Source organism: Castor canadensis, chromosome 1 (genome assembly GCF_047511655.1).
Source record: "Castor canadensis chromosome 1, mCasCan1.hap1v2, whole genome shotgun sequence".
NCBI lineage: Eukaryota > Metazoa > Chordata > Mammalia > Rodentia > Castoridae > Castor > Castor canadensis.
The window spans coordinates 172,436,961-172,455,703 of record NC_133386.1 but is presented as its reverse complement, the minus strand read 5'-3'; the positions used below and the strand labels follow the sequence as shown (position 1 = coordinate 172,455,703).

The 18,743-nt window shown below is 45.2% G+C and overlaps 2 protein-coding genes across 2 annotated transcripts in view; one reads left to right on the top strand and one right to left on the bottom strand.

Annotated features, from left to right (window-relative positions):
* Positions 1-891: 891 nt before the first annotated feature.
* Positions 892-3,350, bottom strand: Fjx1 (four-jointed box kinase 1). The gene has a single exon (XM_020160820.2). It carries the CDS (start codon positions 3,064-3,066, stop codon positions 1,753-1,755), a length of 1,314 nt encoding a protein of 437 aa, XP_020016409.1. The 5' UTR covers positions 3,067-3,350; the 3' UTR covers positions 892-1,752.
* Positions 3,351-4,664: 1,314 nt separating this feature from the next.
* Positions 4,665-18,743, top strand: part of Pamr1 (peptidase domain containing associated with muscle regeneration 1) — a 169,773-nt gene continuing 155,694 nt past the window's right edge. Inside the window, exon 1 of the mRNA XM_074044515.1 lies at positions 4,665-4,805. The gene's annotated coding sequence lies outside the window, so the exon portion shown is untranslated. The remainder of the gene's footprint in view (positions 4,806-18,743) is intronic.

Sequence of the window (18,743 nt, the reverse complement as noted above, 5' to 3'; positions counted from 1 at the left end):
TATCTTCACGAGGTTATAAAACTCTAGGTTTACAAATGCAAGACAAATAAAAATCTAGTAAAGTTGTAACCGAAAGTTGCTTGGAGTTAAAGGTCATTAAATAAAAAGAAGATATTAAGCAAGGTCACTTAGGGCCCTGATACCAAATAAACCCAACCTCCTTCCCCTCCCCAAAGTATTTTTGGTCAAATAACCCAAAAATATTTTCTAAGTTTTAAGTCCTCGAAAAATAAAGATTCAAATATCGTGTACTAAAATACTTACTGTCACTTGCTTGTTCTCAGTGGCTGCTCCGAGAAGACCATACAGTTAGTACCTGGAAAACAGTACAACCTCTTCAGAGAACTGAATGAGTCCAGATGTTGGCGATTATGACCTCCTGAATGCAATGGAATTTGTGCCAGGAGACTAAAGAATTAATTTATGACTTTCCTTACCTGTTTGCAATATGTGCTCAGCTTGTTATGAGTACACATTGTGATGCACGCTAATTACACCTAAAATAATGTGCAGCACATGACCACTGCAGTTAAGTTTATAAGGGGGGGCATTTGTCATATTTTACTCTGCACATCTGGTTCTATCATATTTGCTAGATGATTAATATTAGAATATATGATGGTGAAATCCTTTTATATCAGTTTTATTTGCCAGGAAATAGAACACTTTTCACCCATCTCTCTCTTCCCACCTGCCCCCACACTCTCTTTCTAGGTTGAACTCAAATTTATAGCACTAGGGTTCATCTGAGTGACAAGGGATTAGCTCTTGTTTTGTTAAGTTCCAGTCACAAATGGGATGGATGGGCATCCTTTGTTTTTAAAAGCACGTCCACCAGGAACAAAGCCTGAAGTTTACTCAGATACCTCAAACACATAAAACCACAGGAAGTAAATTCTAAATTTTAAACTCCCTTTTATTGAAATATAAGTTTGTTTAGTATATTTACACCACACTTTATGCACATATATACATAGAAGGTAAATTCTGTCAAATAAAAAAAGTTTTTCTTAATAGAAAATTAAAATAAAAACAAAGTAAAGTGCACACAACTGATTTTTTTTTTCTTTCTGGTGAACACCATCACTGTCAAAATTTTGGTCAGTTGGGAGGGGCAGAAAGAAATTCATTATTTGACTCTGCATACAGTCAGTCTTGAATTCACAGCCCTCAGGCCAAAACGACAGGAGTTCAGGAATGAGTCAGACAAATTGTCAGGGTTTGCAGGGCTCCCCAGGACGCAGAGGTCTTGCTCCCTTTGTCCTATCCGGAGCGGTCCTCTTCTCTAAACAGTGAGCTCACCATCGCGGCGCTGGAACAAAGGGAGAACATAGGAAGGGGGCTCCGCCAGCCAATGTCACAGCCTTGCTGGGGCCACCAGTGCTGCATTTGGTAGGAAATTGCAGAATTAGCTCAACAGCTCAAACGGAAGTTTTCCTTTTTCGGAAAGGGGGATGGGAGGGGCTTGGAAAGGAGGGGGAAGACCCCATCAGCCAGTTTCTTCGGATCCAATCTCCGCGAGGACACAGGAAAGAATCCTTTTATACTGGGTGGAGGGAATGTTACATTCTCGCCTCGGTCGAGTTTGCCCTCCCTGAACTTGGAAACAGTGTGGGATTAAAAGGAAGGGACAGGTGGGTGAACAAGTTGTCAGACACATTCGCGCTCAAGCCACTAGCTGGGCGTTGGCCGGCTGGTCCCAGTCGGTGGCAGACCTCAGTCCCGGGTCTCCCCCTCTTCCTCAGGGTAATGTTAAGTCTCCAGCCGGCGGCCGTACTTGGCCTTGCAGTGCAAAATGTGCTTGGCGAGGAAGTCGAGGCGGCGCTGCAGTAGCTGAGCGTGGGGGTCGGCGAGCGCGGCCAGCTCGGGGAAGCGAGGTTCGTGGCGCCGGTAGAGGCGCAGCAGCCGCGCCGCCGCGTCCTGACCGCGGTGCAGTTCCAGGACGCGCCTCGCAGTCCGCTCGCGGAACACGCACACTGACTGCAACAGCGGCTCGTTATACTTGTCCCACATGCCTGCCACCCGGTACCCGTGCACCAAACCCGCCTCGTTGTCCAGAAAGACCAGCGCCCCACCCGGTCCGCGGTGCAGATTGCTCGTGGCGCGCTGCATAACGCGCGGGTCCCATTGTAGGCTGAAGAGGTTGCTTACGAGCCGGTCGAAGTTGGCCGTCAGGTAGTCAAAAAGGATCAGGTCGGTCCACTGCACCAAGTCTACCAGCTCTGCCTGGCTGAGGTTGGCCAGCTCGCCCCCAGTGTCGCGGAGGGGCCGCAGGCGGCCGTCCTCCGAGCGCCAAGGCTCGGGCACCACCACGTCTGTGAGGTTGGGCAGCCAGCGCGTCAGACTCACCACACTGCCCTCGGTCCAGTGCGCGGCGCGCAGCTCCTCTTGCACCTGCGCCCACTGCGCGCCTCGAGCCTCCACCCGGGCCAGGGCCAGTGGTGGCACGTGGCGCTGGAGGCCCAGTAAGCGCGCAAGGTAGTAGGACAGGGCCTCGCCCTGAATCTGCTCCGGGTTGATGCCATAGCGAACACAGGCACGGGTGCCGTCGGCAAAGCGGGCCAGTCGGTTGGAGCTGCGTCCGCAGCCCCCGCGCTCCAGAGCCACCACCCGGGCACCGCGCGCTGCCTCCAGCCACGCCGCCGCCTGGGCCTCAGAAAAGCCCCGGGGCACCTGCTCCTCCAGACCGCGGCTCCAGAAGACGCCCCCTTGCACGGCCGCGCGCTCCGCCGGCCGGGGCCGCCCTGCTGGCACGTGCCGCCTGCGCTCGCCCGGGTGCCTCCGGGGCGGGCCGTCCGCGCCGACCGCCAGGGTGAGCAGCGCCCGGAAAGTTTTCAGGGAGCCGCCGCGGGCGTCCCAAGCCAGGGGCGGGGGCAGTGGGAAGCGAGGCTCAGGCGCTGGGCGGCCACTCCCGGCCGGACGCCGGAGGAGTCGGTCTTCAGGAGGCTGGGAGGCTGGCAGCTCGGTCCGCGGCGGCAGAAGCCCGCCCCACAGCGCCAGCAGCGATCCCAGCGCCAGCAGCCAGAGCCCCGCGGTGGCGGCGGCGCCCCGCATCCTCCTCCCCATGCTCCTGCCGGCGCGCCGGTGCCGCCGCCGCCGCTTCAAGCCGAGCCCGGGCGCCCGGGTCCGGGTGGCGAGGCGGGCCCGGCAGGTAGTTGGCTCCGGGGTTTCGGACGCCTCAGTCCCATCGTGGCCGCGGGGCGCTCGGGGGCTCTGTCCGGCGCTCTGCCCGGCTCTGGGAACTCGCCTCGCCGCCGCTTCCCAGCTGCTTTTGTATTTCGCTGTGAGACCCTCCGGCGGGCGCGATTCACAGGCACCCGGACCACGTGGGAGCTAGGGGGGATCCCCCTCCCCCTCCTCCGCCGCCGCTCCCCGCCCCCCGCTCCTCCGCCCCTTTCCCTCCTCTTCCCCTTAAAGCGGCGATGGATCCTTCCAGGAGGGAGAGGAGGCCCCACACTCGGTTGGGGACCTAGGGGAGGGGAGGAAGCCCGGCTGGCGGCGCCCGCGCGGGGGCGTCGGAGGGGGTGAAGCTGAGCCTGAGTCGGGCGGGGCAGGAGGAACGTGCCCTGGGCCCTTGCCTGGGTAGGGTGGTCCCCTCGTTTGGGCAGTGTCTGATCTCCAGCAAACTTCAGACAGATCCTCACCGCGTTCCCGGCCCTGCAAGGCGAGGATTGGGGCGGGTCCCTTTGCTTTCTCCCGGGTGATTTACGCTGTCTTATGTAAATTCCCGGGAATGTCCAAGCCACCGAGAGGAATCATCTGCGTTAAGACAACAGCTTTGAATCGACGTCCCTTCTCTCCAGCACGCTCGCCACCACGGGTCACTGCGGCTTGTGAGCTCTGAGGCTGGACGCTCCGCCTTTCCCCACGGACTCCGGAAATTAAACTTCGGGGTGCGCGTAGAACACCTGGGCCAGCCCCCTATTCACTTGCTTCTAAGTTTAGCAAAACGACTGTCCTCGGTCTGGTTTGGAGAGGTGAAGTCCACAATTGCAGGTCCCAGTGCTCGCGGAGTTTACTTTCCAGTGATGTTTAGGTTACTAAGAGCATCTTAGCCTGGGGTCAGACTTGGTACTGGGGAAAGGGGTGTCAGGAGAGACTTCATTAAAAGTGATAATGCTTTGCCCAGGAGAAAGCTAAGGAACCGAGAAAGGGATGCAGTCAGCAAGTGGGGAAGCTAAAATGCAAACCCAGTCTCCTGGCAGCGGGCCCACTGGATTCTTTCCCCTCCTTTAAGGAAGTTAAGTGTATGTCAGCATTCTCAGTTTTTTTTTTTTTTTAAACTCCCCGTCATTTTATTCCTCAACTGCAATTTTCAGTTAAACAAAGGAAAACAACTCCATGTTGCATTTGACTTACTGGTTTAATGGTTTAAAGGATAAAGTAATAGTGGGGAGGTGGTGTAACAAAACAATCACCCCAATCCACCCCCCAATCAACCATCCTTGGGTTCAATACACCAGGAAATCTCTTGGAAGTAACTGGCCCTCTCCCTTCTCTCCTTGCACCGGACTGCATCCCAGGCTAGTTACAAGAATGGGTTGTGGAGACGGAATCCTCTTGAAAGCCAGAGTTTGAAAGCTGTTTCTTTACTCTCATTTTATCCCCTCATCAGGTGTATATGGCGTTTTCAACTGTACTACATCAGCTGGCAACATGTGTATTTTATTCTCCACAGAATGAATGTTCTGGAGCTATAGGAAAAACACTGTAATGTTTGTGACTGAGCACAGACATCATAAAAACCACATTTGGGCCTTGCAGCAATGACCCAGTACATACATCTGTATGTTTCCACTGGTGTGGTAAGTACATATGTAGTGTAGGGTTTTTGTTGAATCTGTTTTGGACCACATGGTAGCCATGTCATGCCTTTTGATAGTTCTTATCTGATGAAGGGATTACAATGGCTCCTGTATGGATACATCAAAATATATTAATTCATTAAAAGGTATTATATTCCTGTCTTGTGCAAACTCCCTCCTACATCTTTCCTTAGAGAGTGGGGACTGTCTTATCCAATTTTTATTTATTTTACCTCCTAACATAGTATATTAGATGAAATAAGCGCTCAATACATTGAATTTGAATTTTTGTCTTTTGGTTTGACTTCTACTGGGATTTCTTTTTTTTTTTTTTTTTTATTAATGCAGCGCTTTCAGCTTGGGCAAACTATAAGCAAGATCTCCACCTTGTGGGCATAAGTAGAATATCATCTCATTAGAGAAAAGTGTACATTGCTAACTGGGTGATTAAGTTAAACTCAGAATAGTAAGTGGTCACTATGGGCCAAGTCATGTCTTAGAGGCTATGGAGGAATTCAAAGTAGTTGGTGTCTCTTTGCTGTTAGCAAAAGCTGTAAATAAGTAACTGCCAGGGTTGGGTCACTGTAAACTGCCGGGTGAGTCTCTCTTGTCCATTGCTTTGTAGTTGCTTGGGCCCAATGCCCGGCACTTAGTGGGTTTTCACATTTGGTAATGAGATAACAATTTGCTGAATAAATCATTGAAATGCTAATTAAAAGCACACCCATTCTCCTTTACTTCCCAGCCTGAAGACACTTCCCAACCCCCCAATCCTTAGGTGAAGCCTCTGTGGCTGGGATAGCCGCTGTTCACCTGTCCTTAAGCTGGAACCTATCTGCACCTTTAAGATTTTCTTAATACTCCTCAGAGTTTCTCCCTGAGCCCAGACCTCTCTTATCTTCACACTTGTTTGCAGTCTTGTAGGAAGAATGATCTGGTTCATAAAACAGTGCCACCTGGGGAGCAGGGAAGGAGATTTGAAGTTGGAAGATTTTCTAAGTTTGGCATTTCCATTTTCTGGCTGTTCCTTGGACTGATTTTTACCTTCTGTGAGTTTCAATTTCTGAACTTGAGAAATGAGAAGAATAAATCATATCTATCTCACAGGGTTGTTATTCACTCAGTTTGAGTGAATGATTACTAGTAACCATAACAACAGCATCAGCAGATGCTTATTGAGTGCTCACTATGAGGTTGCACGTGCTTCATCCTACTTAACTCTCCCAACAAGTGTTATTACTGTCCCCACTTAACAGATGGGAAAAACCGAAGCAAAGCCAGTAACTGTGCTGAAGTCAGAGAACAGCTGTAAGAGACGGGGCTGAGATTCTTACAATCTTTTGTAAATTATAGACCGCTGGGGCAATGTCAACTATAAAAATTATTGCATTAAATCAAAATAGATTCAACTCAAATTAAATTTTGCTTTGGAGTGTTCTCTGGGGGCTGCTACTAAGTGAAAATGTGAAGAGTATGAATTTGTAAGCCAGATTATCTGGGTTTAAAACCTAGCCCTTCCACTTACCAGTTCTATGACCTTGGCTGTGTTACTTAATCTCTCTGTGCCTCAGAGTACGTACTTATAAAATGCAGTTACAATACTATTATTAGAATTACCAGTGATAGTTATATATAATATATAATGGTCAATAGTAATAGTGACAAATTTTATAGATTATCAATGATTAAATTAGTCCCTCTCTTTAAACTACTTAAAACCCTCTGAGTGGTCACCACCATAGGTTTTTCCTTCTGATTTTACTGTTTCATTGCTTGAGGTCTCTTCCTTCTCCTGTTGCTGTCCTCCACTAAGCTTCCCTTGGGTCTTGAGAAGCCCAATACGGGTAGTGTTCTAGCCCAATGCACCTTCTTTATGTCCCAGCTGATGTCTTTTCTGACAATTCTGGGACTTTCCTTCACCATGGAGCTGAATCAGCTAGCCTCTATCAAGGCTCCTAGAACATCTCTTGTTAAAAGCCTAGGCAGCAGGTTTCTGACCTCTTCTCATTATGCTATCTTCTAGAGTCCTGTTCTTTTCTGGGTTTCTTGAGTTACAACCCCCTCCAAAAGATAGAGGTCCCAAATCCACCCTTCTCAATGCTTCTGTAAAAAAGAAGAGAGGAGTTATATTCCTTCATGCTGAATATGACTGCTATGGTTGACCTTGGGAAGTTTTCTGACCCTGTGGGCTACAGTTCCATCCTTTGTGTCTCCCTACTGTGGACTGAATGTTTGTGTCCCCTCAATTCATATGTGGAAATCCTAACCTGCATGTTGATGGTATTAAGAGGTAGGACCTTTAGGAGTCAAGCCAGTCATGAGAGTTGACCCTTTATAAAAAGGAGAATATTTGTTCATTAAGCCACCCATACTCTGTTATAGAAGCCTGAACTAAGATACTTCTTATTGCCCATTTTCTCTCTCAGTAAGATGCATTATTTTTCTGATTTGGGATCATTTTCCTTTTCTTGGTATCCCTATTTGACCATAATCTGGGTCTTCCAAGAATTTTGTAACTGATCTCATTTTCACATACAAGGTAGATACATTGAATAGTTCCCTCTCATCCACAGGGGATATGTTCCAAGATCTCCAGTGAATGCCTGAAACCATGGATAGTACTGTACCTGGTATGTAAATGATAGTACCAAAGTTAATCTGTTCTTTCATATTTTATGCCCGGGTGCCTCCTTTGCATCACTATTTGTGACCTTTGGGGGTTATTCTTAAGAAAAATAAGTTACTTGAATTCAAGTCCTGTAATACTGCTATAGTCAATCTGATAACTGCTGATAGCTGCTATTGAGTGGGTAGCATATACAGCATAGATACCCTGGACTAAGGGATGTTTCACATGAGATCTCATCACAGTACTCAGTGTGATGAAATTTAAAACTTATGAAGCATTTATTTCTAGAATTTTGCATTTAATATATTTAGACTGCAGTTGACTGAGTGTAACTGAAGCCATGGATGAGAGAATATTGTGCACACCTGGTTTCAGCTAAGTGCTTTGAATAGCAAGAAGGAGGCCAGAAAATGTAATAGTCCTTTAATGCAATTAATCTGTCTACCTGAATGAGCCCTGCTTTTAAGAACACATTGTGTTTTATGGAAGAAAGTCAAGTTGACAGAAACTCTTTCAGTTATGTGAGACTAATATTTTTGATTCTCTTTGTTCAATGTAGCTCTCTTTTGGACCTGCTTTTGAAAAAGATTCCTGTGGTCAGTAGTGCTAGACACTAGAATCTAAAGGTTGGAGCATTGGTAAAATTAAGATAGCAAATTTTAGAGTAGTTGCCAATACATATTTGAGTCCTCGTTAGACAGAAGATGATGGTAAAAATTCTGGACTGGGCATTTGGGGACATGGATTTCTTTCTGTACCTTACTTTAGGTCAATGGACATTTATTGTCCATATGCTAAAGTCTTAAGGAGGGCAGGAAGTGCTGGGGCATCAGATTTCTTCTTGTCCTTAGTAATGGCTTCAGTAATTATTGTCTCTTTTTCATCCCCCACTACCATTCCTCTTTCTTGGTAGTCATCAAGGAGGCAGGTAGTAAACTGAGTTTTGGAGGGCAAGTTGGGGTGTGCAGGTCCAACACTGAGGGGTAAGGACTTTCTGGTAAGCATCAATCAGCAGTCATGTGCCTGTAGGCAATTTACTACCTCGTTTGGGAGCTCAGTTTCTTCATTCTTGAAAGCACTTGAGTGTGTTGGATTAGTTTAAATCTCTTTTGATAAAAGAAAACAAATCTCAGTTCCCTCCCCAGCTGGGGAGGCATCAGATCATAGACTTACCACTGATCCTTCATCACCAACCTATGACTGCTTGTTTCAACCCAACCCACCCTGAAGAGATTCACTCCACAAACGTTTCCCACTAAAAAAAAACAAAAGTGACTCTCATCAACTTTGTTGATTTTGATCTCCATCTCTGCCTAAAGCTTTATCCAGTGCACAATTAGCGATTCTGCACCTTCTCTACTTCCCCAGGCCCTCACATCTCATCAGATAGATGCTGAAGCTTAATTAAGCTTGTAAAGCTTTCTGATTTCCTCCGATGAAAGGTGGCCCATAAGTACCAGGTTTTATCTTGGTGACTTCTGGCACGGGTTATTATAAATAGGACTTAGTGCAACGTGGCTGAGCTCTTAGGGTGATAATGTGTCAAGACCAATCGAGGCTGCCGAGAGCAGAGATATTATCATAATGGTTTCATCATCTGCGGTGGGTGTTAATGGAAGTGGATGTGGGGAAAAAAAAAAAAAGGACTGCAGGCAGCAGAGCCAGGATAGAGGTGGATGCAAATGAAATATTGCTGCTCATAGGATCTCCATCATAATCATTAACTATATTAGCCTTGGAGCCATTCTTCTGCCATCTTTCCTAGATCAGGCTCAACTCAAATAAAAAATGGATGCTTTAACTCCAAATGAAAATATATTCCTTTGCTGCTTTTAAAAATCCATTTACATTAAAATGATGGCCAGCAGGTAAGTAATTTATAACTAGGGGCTCACTGCAGTGCAGAAGAGTGGTCTCTGAATTGTGGCAGCCTAAGTTGGAGACTAAGGGACTCCCAGGCCCGGGAAGACAGTGTAAAGTGGCTGGCAAGAATATCAAAAGGCAAATGGGAACCTGTGGACGTTTGCTAAGCACAAAGGCAGCTTCCTATTTCCACAAGGAGGTGGTGCAAAGCCAACCACAGGTCCTTCTGTTCAGGTGTTGGCTTCCTGGGCCCCAGGTTGCATCACCCAAAGCCAGTTTTCTGTACCCCATAGGCAGACAATAACATTGGATGATGATAATCATCATGGTAATGGTGTCACCCTACTGTCACTTGAAGGCTCCTTCTTCCTTTGAGATCCAATTAGACTTCATCCAAATTCCCTTTCTAGGGCCTGGGAGGATCCAAACACTTTCTCTTTGTTTCTGAGAGTCTCGACTCTCAGAAGTTTAATGACTTTGCTGAAGTTCTGAGGGTCTTCTTGAGGGTGTATTACATCACTCCCCCCTTGTCCATCTAGCTGTCTTCTTCTCCTCCCCTCACTTTGTGAAAAATAGGTGAAATTTCCCTCTCCCCCATCATGTGAACCTCAGCTTCTGCCTCAGTTCAGTAGCATTTGTCAAGATTTTTCTAGACACCAAATTTGGGAGCCCTGAAAAGGAGCTGTCATGGATGCAATTTAATATTTCCAGTGTACTCTCTATGTGCCATGCAGTGTGCAGAGCGCTTTTCATGCATGCAGTCTTTAACAGCTGCCACTCACCTCTGTTTCATGGGTAGAAAAGCTGGACCATTGTGAGAGCTCAATCTGACCCAGAGACTTCTGGAAGAGGAACACTAGCTATAATCTATCAAAAAAAGTTATAACAAAAGTTATGTTAAACACAACTTGAGAATTTCTAATCCAAAAAATGTAAAATCTGGGATGTTTCAAAATCCAAAACTGTTTGAGCACTGACATGCCATAAGTGAAAAATTCCACACCTGACCTCAGGTTGGATAGCAATCAAAACACAGGTGCACTAAAAATATTGCATAAAATTACCTTCTAGCTAAGTGGATAAGGTGTATATGAAGCTGGAATGAATTCCGTGTTTAGACTAGGGGCCCATCCCCAAGATACTTCATTATGTATATGCAGATATCTAAAATTTACAAAGTTCAAAATCTGAAACACTTCTGGTGTAAGCATTTCAGATATGGGTTCATGGCTGAGAAGTCCCCTGGTAAATTAGCAAAGAGCCCTCCATTTCTCTCCTTGATTCTGAAACATTTGAAATAGCATGTTTGAAATAGGTACTACCTGCGTCTCTCCTTTCCGCTGCTAAGGAATGGAGTGCAGGGCCACTTACGGGGAGATAAGTTGTAGCTAGCAGGCTCCTTGGAATGAATAGCTTATGAGTTGGATCAGAGTGGTTGGGAAAGAAGGGAGCTGGCCTGGTAGTCCTGGGAACAGCACTACCTCTGTCTCTAGGTAAAGATAGAGTACAACAACATCTGTTGTCATTTCTCCTCTGGTTTTTTCCTTCCCAGGCATCAACTCTGAGCTTGCCACAGGGAAGGGACCTCTGTGGAACCTACATGTGTTATATGTACCATGGTACTAAAACTCATCCTGGAATATTTCCAGTTCCTTTTCATTTCACCCTTCACAAAGGAGGAAAGAGACTTGGGAGGCCACTTCTTGCTACCTGAACTTAGATTGGCTACATTTTTAGGGGCAATCTGGATCTGTAAAGGCTGAGGAACACTGATGGAGATGTATTTATAAAGCTCCTTGTGGTTTTGCCAGCACTTCCACATACCAGTCTTGCTGAATTTTCTCAGCAACCTGATAGAGAGGGGTAGCAGGGAAGGGGTGAGTTGCTATTTCTGTTTGATGAAGGAGCAAGTGTTGCATGATGAGCCCTGGGGTCAGTTAGTTCCTGACAGTCCTGGAATTAGGACACACTTTACCTGATGTCCACCTTAGAAGTTTCACATGACACTCCATGTTTGCTCAGTGCTGTTCATTCATATCTGCAAACTCGGTCACTATCTGGTTTCCACTTGTGTATGTTACATGTATGTTACACTGTCCACTAAAACTCCAGAATTGTGGGCAGAAAAAAAGAAACAAAGAATCTCTAAAAAGTTGGAATAGTCAAACCTCCTCCTATTCAGTGGTACTTTCCATCTCCATTTTCAGCACCTATGCTAGAAGGGAGAAAGCCAAGTGTTGGGGGGAAAGAGGAGATTATTTTGAAATTTCTTTCTTTACCTATTTCTGTTGGTTAACAAGCAGAGAAACTAATCAAAAGGAGTCAGAAAGAAAGAACAGGTCCATCACTCATGACTGACTTATTTTCTGAGTGACTATGTTTTGAAAACAAACCATAAAACACCTCTGAAATTGGCTAAGGGAAATGGTAAGAAACAAGAATCTTCCCCTTGTTTTTCTGTGGGCATGCCCAATATCCTGGCTCACATAGGGTAAAATGGAGCAGCACATCAATGAGTGGTACTACCCCTTGTCTTCATCTTTGCCCTATAGAGTGTCCTTTCTTCAGGGGCAACAGCAGACCTACATGCTGCTTAGGACCCAGACCCATGGCAGAAGCTGGACTATATAGAAGGTTTCACATTTGCAAAATGGGATATTAATGCTTGGCTTTTAGGAGAACTATGAGAATTACATGAGATTATGAGATAAAATATAGCAGAAGAAAAGTTTTGATACAGCTTCTGACATATAGTTCTAATACATATTACAATTATTTTTTTCCCAGAGGTAGCATTTTTTTCTTTTTTGAAATTAGTGTCTATTAATTGTACAAAGGAGTTTCACTGTAATTTTTCCATACATGCATATAATGTAGTTTGATCAAATTCACCCTCCTATTATTCCTTCTTATCCTCCTCTTCCCCATACTTGTGAACAATTTTTGATGGATTTTATTATTCTGTTTTCACACATGTATATGAAATACTACTTTGATCATATTCACTTCCCCTCTTGTTTCACCTTCCCCCACACAGTCCCCGTTTTACACTTATATCATTAACTTTTTTAACATCTAGACTCTGCTTAATAAATACTAAAAACTTCACACCCAGCTGCACAGACAAATGTCTAGGAAATGCACACTAGCCTGTTAATAGCATTACTTCTCAAGCTGTTTATGTGGAGGGAGCACTTTTACTCTTTTACATGTTTCCTTTGTATTTCCTAGAACATTATAGGAATAGTGTGTGTATATTAATGGATGTGTATCATGACTCAAGTTAAAAATTAAGATCAGATACAGAGTAATAAAGAATGAGGCATTTTGGTATACTTGTATGCATGGCTGTACAATTTCTACTCAGCACATTGGAATTAGAGTTCTTTGGTGGCCAGCAAAAGCACCCATAGGAAAACTGATGCTAATGGGTGAGGACAAGCACCAAGACCAAGTAGCCCAGGTACAAAAGCAAGAGGCAGGCAGGCTTCCTGTCTCTCTCCCTTCCTTCCTTTCTTCCTCTCTCCCTCTTTTTTTTTTCAAACAGGGTCTTGCTGTCTATCCTGGGCTACCTTTAAACTCATGATCCTCCTGCCTTTGCTCCTAAGTACTGGGATTACAAGTGTGAGCCACCACACCTGGGGAGCAGGATGCTGTTGATCAAGGTGACTCAGTTGTAGTCACCTTGCAATCTAGATATAACATTCCAGAAAGGAGGGAATCTGATTGATCCTTTTGGGGACAAAGTTCCAGCTTTTGCCAAGTGACAGAGCAGGTAATACACAAGGGGATGGTTCTATACTGGACCATCATTCTATATTTGTTCTTCTTAACACTTTTGTGTTGTTTGACTTTTTAAAAAATTATAATCTTGTGTTACTCTTTAAATAATAATGAACAATCTGCAATAATTAATGAAACAAGTAGAGGTATATTGTTAAGATCTCAACACAAAGTATTTTATGCATCCTTTACAGGAAAACAATAAAAATCGAAACCAAGCAGCATGACCCATCTTTTAGTGACTTGTGATACATCCCAGAGTGGCACCCCTGCCTTGGTTCTGAGTAAATGTTGATCATGATGGCTAACACACCACACAATAGTAACAACACTGGTCCTCTTGATTCCAACAGCTAGAAGATCCAATGTTGCCATGCATTTGCTTAGTGCTGCCTTTCAGATCAGCCAGGGTATTTGAACCTTTATTTGGGTAAATGAAAGTAATAGGGCATTTTCTGATTTTTTTCTATGACTAGCTGTCATTTTACAGTGATTGGCAGTGCAGGCAACATAAAATACACAGAAGGTATTCAGGATATAATCTCTCCCTCTCTCTCTCTCTCTGTGTCTGTGTGTGTGAAAGAGAGAGAGAGAAAGAGAGAGAGAAAAGTAAGAGAAAATACCAACAGAATGATTTAGGGCTTGCCTTAGGGATCTCAAATGCACATTATCTATGTTGACCATTTGTGTTTCCCAGGAAAAAGGAGCCCAACTCAGGCTCAAGGGGTTGAGGAAAAGGAGCAAAGGGTCGGGGCGGGGGGGTGGGGGGGGGGTTGAGGTGGGGGCTGGGCCAGCTGGGAGAGGTCCGGATGCTTTGTGTTCTCTGTAATGCATCCTGGCAACACCCATACCACAGAGGACCTTCTCAGTTACTTCCCCTCTGGCAGCCTGTAAGGTCCTTGCAGGGTCAATAAATCCTCCTCTGGGTCACCCACCTCTTCCTTGTGATTTGTTTTGTTTTGGTTTTTTGGGGGGTGGTAAGGTTGGGTTGCTGGAGAGATGATCAAAAATTCCTTATGTGAGGGCAGAATCCACATCTCTAACAAGCCATGATAGATCAAAAGATGCCATTTATTGAATCTCCCTCCATGCTAGGCAGCTCACAAACCCTTTTGGTTGGTTTGTAACTCCATGGAGAGATGAGTAAACTGAGGTTCAGAGAGTTTAGGGAAATTGCTCAAGGTGATGCAGCTTTTTGTTGATAGAGCTAGATTCATCTGGGCCAGGGCATCTCCAGGTCACTGGGGTCATAACCTTCTTCCATTCCGCAAAGCTAACAAAATGACCCAAGACTGCAGCTCTGATTCACATCTTTGGGGCCAGTCACAGAATTGTTGAGAAGTCTCAGGATTAAATACAAGGAGTTGGGAGTTCTGATACCATGTTTGCTCCTACAGTCAGCACTGAAATAGCATTGTTATGGTTTGGATCTAAAATGTCCCCCAAAGGCCACATGCTAAGGGCTTGGTTGCCAGGGTTTGAGAAGTAATTGGATGATAGGATTAATGGATTAACCCTTGATGGGTTCGTAACTGAACTGGCTATTGAAAGGTAGTGGAAACCATAGAAGGTGTGGTCTAGGAGGAAGTAGGTCACTGGGGACATGCCTTGGGGACAGTTTCAGTCCCTGGCCCCTTCTCTCTCTGCCTCCAGTCTGCAAAGATGTTTTACCATATGTTCTCAGCCATGATGCTCTACCTTACCACAGGCCTAGAAACAATGGAGCCAAGTGACTATAGACTGAAACCATAAGCCAGAATAAATGTTTCCTCCTTTAAGTTGATTTTCTCAGGTATTTTGTCACAGTGACAGAAAGCTGACTAACACGAGCATAATTTTAAGTCAAGTTTTGGAATTTGTCCTTCAAACATGGTCAGGGGGCCAAAGCACCATGAACTCCCAGGAACCCATTACCCTTACACCCAGGGAGAGGTCCTCCTAAGACCCCTTGGGAAGCATTTTGCTCATGTGAAGCTTCAGATGCTGGGTGTTCTTCCTTCTGAAGTTGCTGAGATATGACATGAGTCTGAACCATTTTATTGGAATTAAAAATATTGTGTGTTATGTGCTAACTGCTTCTGGCCATAACTGGAATAAAAATGACATTTCTTCAGACAATACCATGCTCTAATTAAACCAGTGGAGAATGGAAAGACAGAAATACAACAGCAACAGAAATTGGAGTTGTAGGCTTCAGGATGATCCCCCAGCAGGGCAGTTGAATTTAAATTTCCATTATTTTGAGTGAGTGGGGCCCTGAGGAATCATGTAGGGATGGTATTTTATATGATTTCAGGGAAGTCCCTCTCTTGTAATATAGTAACTTTTATAAAGCTATTCCATGCATTATTGGAAAGAAAAGTACAAAATATATGTATTCCTAGAAAAATGTCCAAGAGGCTACATTCCTAAATGTTAACAATGGGTTACCCGGGGGAAAGGGAAATTGAAGAGAAAAGTCTTTTTTAATTTTTAAAAAAATTTTTTCAAAACATATATTTCTGGAATGGTTAAGTTCTCTATACTAGGCACATGCTCTTGAGCAGACTGGGACGATTCAGGGAATGCTTGGTGCTTGAATGACTCGGGCTTCATGGTACCAGATTACTAAAAGGAATTCTGGACAGACGTGATCATTGAGGAGCTGCCCCAGTGGACCAGGAGCTAAGGTGAGAAGGCCACGGAAAGGGAAAGGATGGAGAGGGTGTGTAACATCATCAAAAATCAGGGGCCAGGGTATCCCCTGAGTTGGTTTCAGACTTGTGAAGTGGCACTGTTGGAATAAGAATGGAGCCTAGCTACTGATACTCAGTGATGGAGGGATTTGCTTCTCAGGGCAAAGTTGGGTGGTGGTGGGGACAAATGAATGTGGCCTTCATTCCTGGCTCCTTCCTCTCAGGAATCTCCTTGCTGATCTTCAAAAGTCTAATTAGTCCTGAGGTGGGTCAGTATGTCTCACTTTCTTTTTTTTTTTTTTTTTTTTTTTTTCAGTACTGGGGCTTGAACTCAGGGCCTTCACCTTGAGCCACTCTACCAGCCCTATTTTTGTGAATGGTTTTTCTAGATAAGATCTCGCTGAACTATTTGCCTGGGCTGGCTTTGAACCATGATCCTTCTAATCTCTGCCTCCTGACTAGCTAGGATTATAGACATGAGCCACTGACGCCAAGCTCATCTCACATTCTTCTCCTGACCTGGACTGTTCCTCCTCCAATTAGGGGAGAGGTAAGGCCTTTCTAAGGTCTGTTCCATTTGAGAGTGCTGTGTGGGTCTGTTAGACCTCATTTTGTATTCATGATGAGAAACTTACCTCCAAAAGGCTTAAACAATAAAGGAGATAGAATTAAGACACAAGTAACTAGAAGGTCTTCTGAGATGGCATGATGTGGGAGCATACCAATGCCATTGAACACTTTCAAACTTTCTATTCTACTGTTCATACAGCACAGTCTGTATGAGGAAGTCTGACTTCCTCATGGTGGCAAAATGGATGCAGTAGTTCCTAGCTTTATTGCTATATCATCTAGAAGGAGATAGAGAACTCTTACTTTATTCTAGAAGGTCCTTGAAAAAAAATCTTCCCCTTGAGTCTCACTGACTCAAATTGAATATCATGTCTTTTTTCTTTCTTTTCCTGGTTGGGTATTGAACCCAGGACTTCATGCATGCAAGGCAAGTGCTCTACCACTGACCGACATCCCTTGGTCCCTCATGTCACTCTTGGATGAATCCTTTTGACCAGGCAATTTTGATTGGCTAATTGGCTTAAGTTTCCAAAGCTAGTCACACTTACTCAGTGGTGGTGGTGGGGCCCACCATTCTCCCCTTACTATATGGCAGGTACATAATGGGGACAGTGGCAGGGATATCAGGCAACCATTAGGCTGTAGTGTACCAGGGATTACAGAACAGGAATGGGTCCTAACTGTGGTGCGTGGGAAGCACATGGAGTTGAAACAGGAAGATAATGCAGTGGACGGGTAGAGGATTTCCCCATGGGGAAGCAGGATGGTGAGTGGACTCCGCTCTGGGTGGATGTAGAGTTGATTTGTGAGAGTACCTGAGGTTATGAGTGGGGAATGCAGGGGAGAATGGGGTGCATGGATTCTGGGTACTAGGCAAGGGCTCTCCAGGGATAAGTCAGCTGAAAAGACCCCTGCCCTGGCCATGTTGGCAGGAGAGGAGAACTGTGAGTAGCATCCATGGTGGCTTGGAGCAGTCTGGGGACAATGCACAATTTCAATTCCATACAGCACTGAAGTGCATGACTTGGTGTGTGGCATTCTTGATCACTGTTGGAAGTATTTTGATTTTGAATTGTCGTGAAATAGAAGCATGCTGTGCACAGTAGGTCATGTCTGTAATCCTAGCAGAGATCAGGAGGATTGGGATTTGAAGCCAGCTTGGACAAATAGTTCATGAGACCCTATCTTGAAAATACCCAACATGGAACAGGGCTGGGGGAGTGGCTCAAGTGGTAGAGTGCCTGCCTAGTAAACATGAGGCTATGAGTTCAAACTCTACTACCACCAAAAAAAAAAAAAAATGAGAGGCAGTAGCTTCAAGGGAAACAGGAGAGCGAAGGGTTAGGGGCTTCTCCTTGCTTGAAGTGGCAGTCTGGTGAACGTCCTTTTTGGACTGGAAGGGTTCTTGGGGAAGGGATGTCTCACCAGTGTGGTAACTGGACTTCCCGCCAGTCTGCTGCACGTGAGTTTCAGCAGCTTACATTTTATTTGAGAAATAAAGACTGATAGCATTATGTGTGTTCCAAGCATGTAGTCAATTTGCAGACACAGAGCTGTGGAATTACATACACAGAAAGTTTACATACATTATTTTCAGCCTCACCACACCCTACAAAGAAGCCATCATCACCAGCATTTGACAGGGAGGAAAACTCAGCGTGGAGGTATTAAATCCACGGCCCACTGTCCACAGCTAAAGCATGGTAGGGTTGGTCTTTGATTTCAAGCATCTGTCCACCCTACCTTTCCTCTACCTTCCCAACAAGACCTAAATGTGGCCAATTCTCCCTGCTCCCCCATGAAGCCACAGGCTTCAGGAAATAGGACCTAATCTTCATCTCCAGGGAAACTATTTTTAACCCTTCATCTGCTCTTTTTTTTTTTTTTTTTTTTGGTGGGACTGGTGTTTGAACTCAGGGCTTCATACTTGCAAAGCAGGTCTACAGCTTCAGCCATGTCTCCCATCCATTTTGCTCTGGTTATTTTGAAGATGGGGATCTCTCAAACTATTTGCCTGGGCTGGCCTTGAACCAAGATCCTCCCAATCTCAGCCTCCAAAATAGCTAGGATTGCAAGTATGAGCCACTGGTGCCTTGATCTACTTCTGACCACTGGAAGTCTGCTGGTTAGATTTAAGAACTTTCTCTCTTCTAAAGAAGGAGAGTTGTAACAGTAGTTTCCCTCATCTTCTTCCAGATATTTGCACATCTGGATGGGGCATTTGGAATAACTACACAGCCACTTGCTACCAAATCTGAGGATGAGGCCAATACCCAAGATGGCAGAATAGGGGTAGAGAGAATCTGGATTCTTGATGATAGGTTGAGTCACTAAATGACACACCCTAGAAGCCTCCAGGAACAGAAACTGCTACTTAACTTCCCTGTGTGCATTCTATTCTTTTTTTCTCTGTAATAG

What these genes read in the sequence shown, in the direction of transcription:
- Fjx1 (XM_020160820.2), bottom strand. Translation starts at nt 3,066, where the DNA reads ATGGGGAGGAGGATGCGGGGCGCCGCCGCCACCGCGGGGCTCTGGCTG.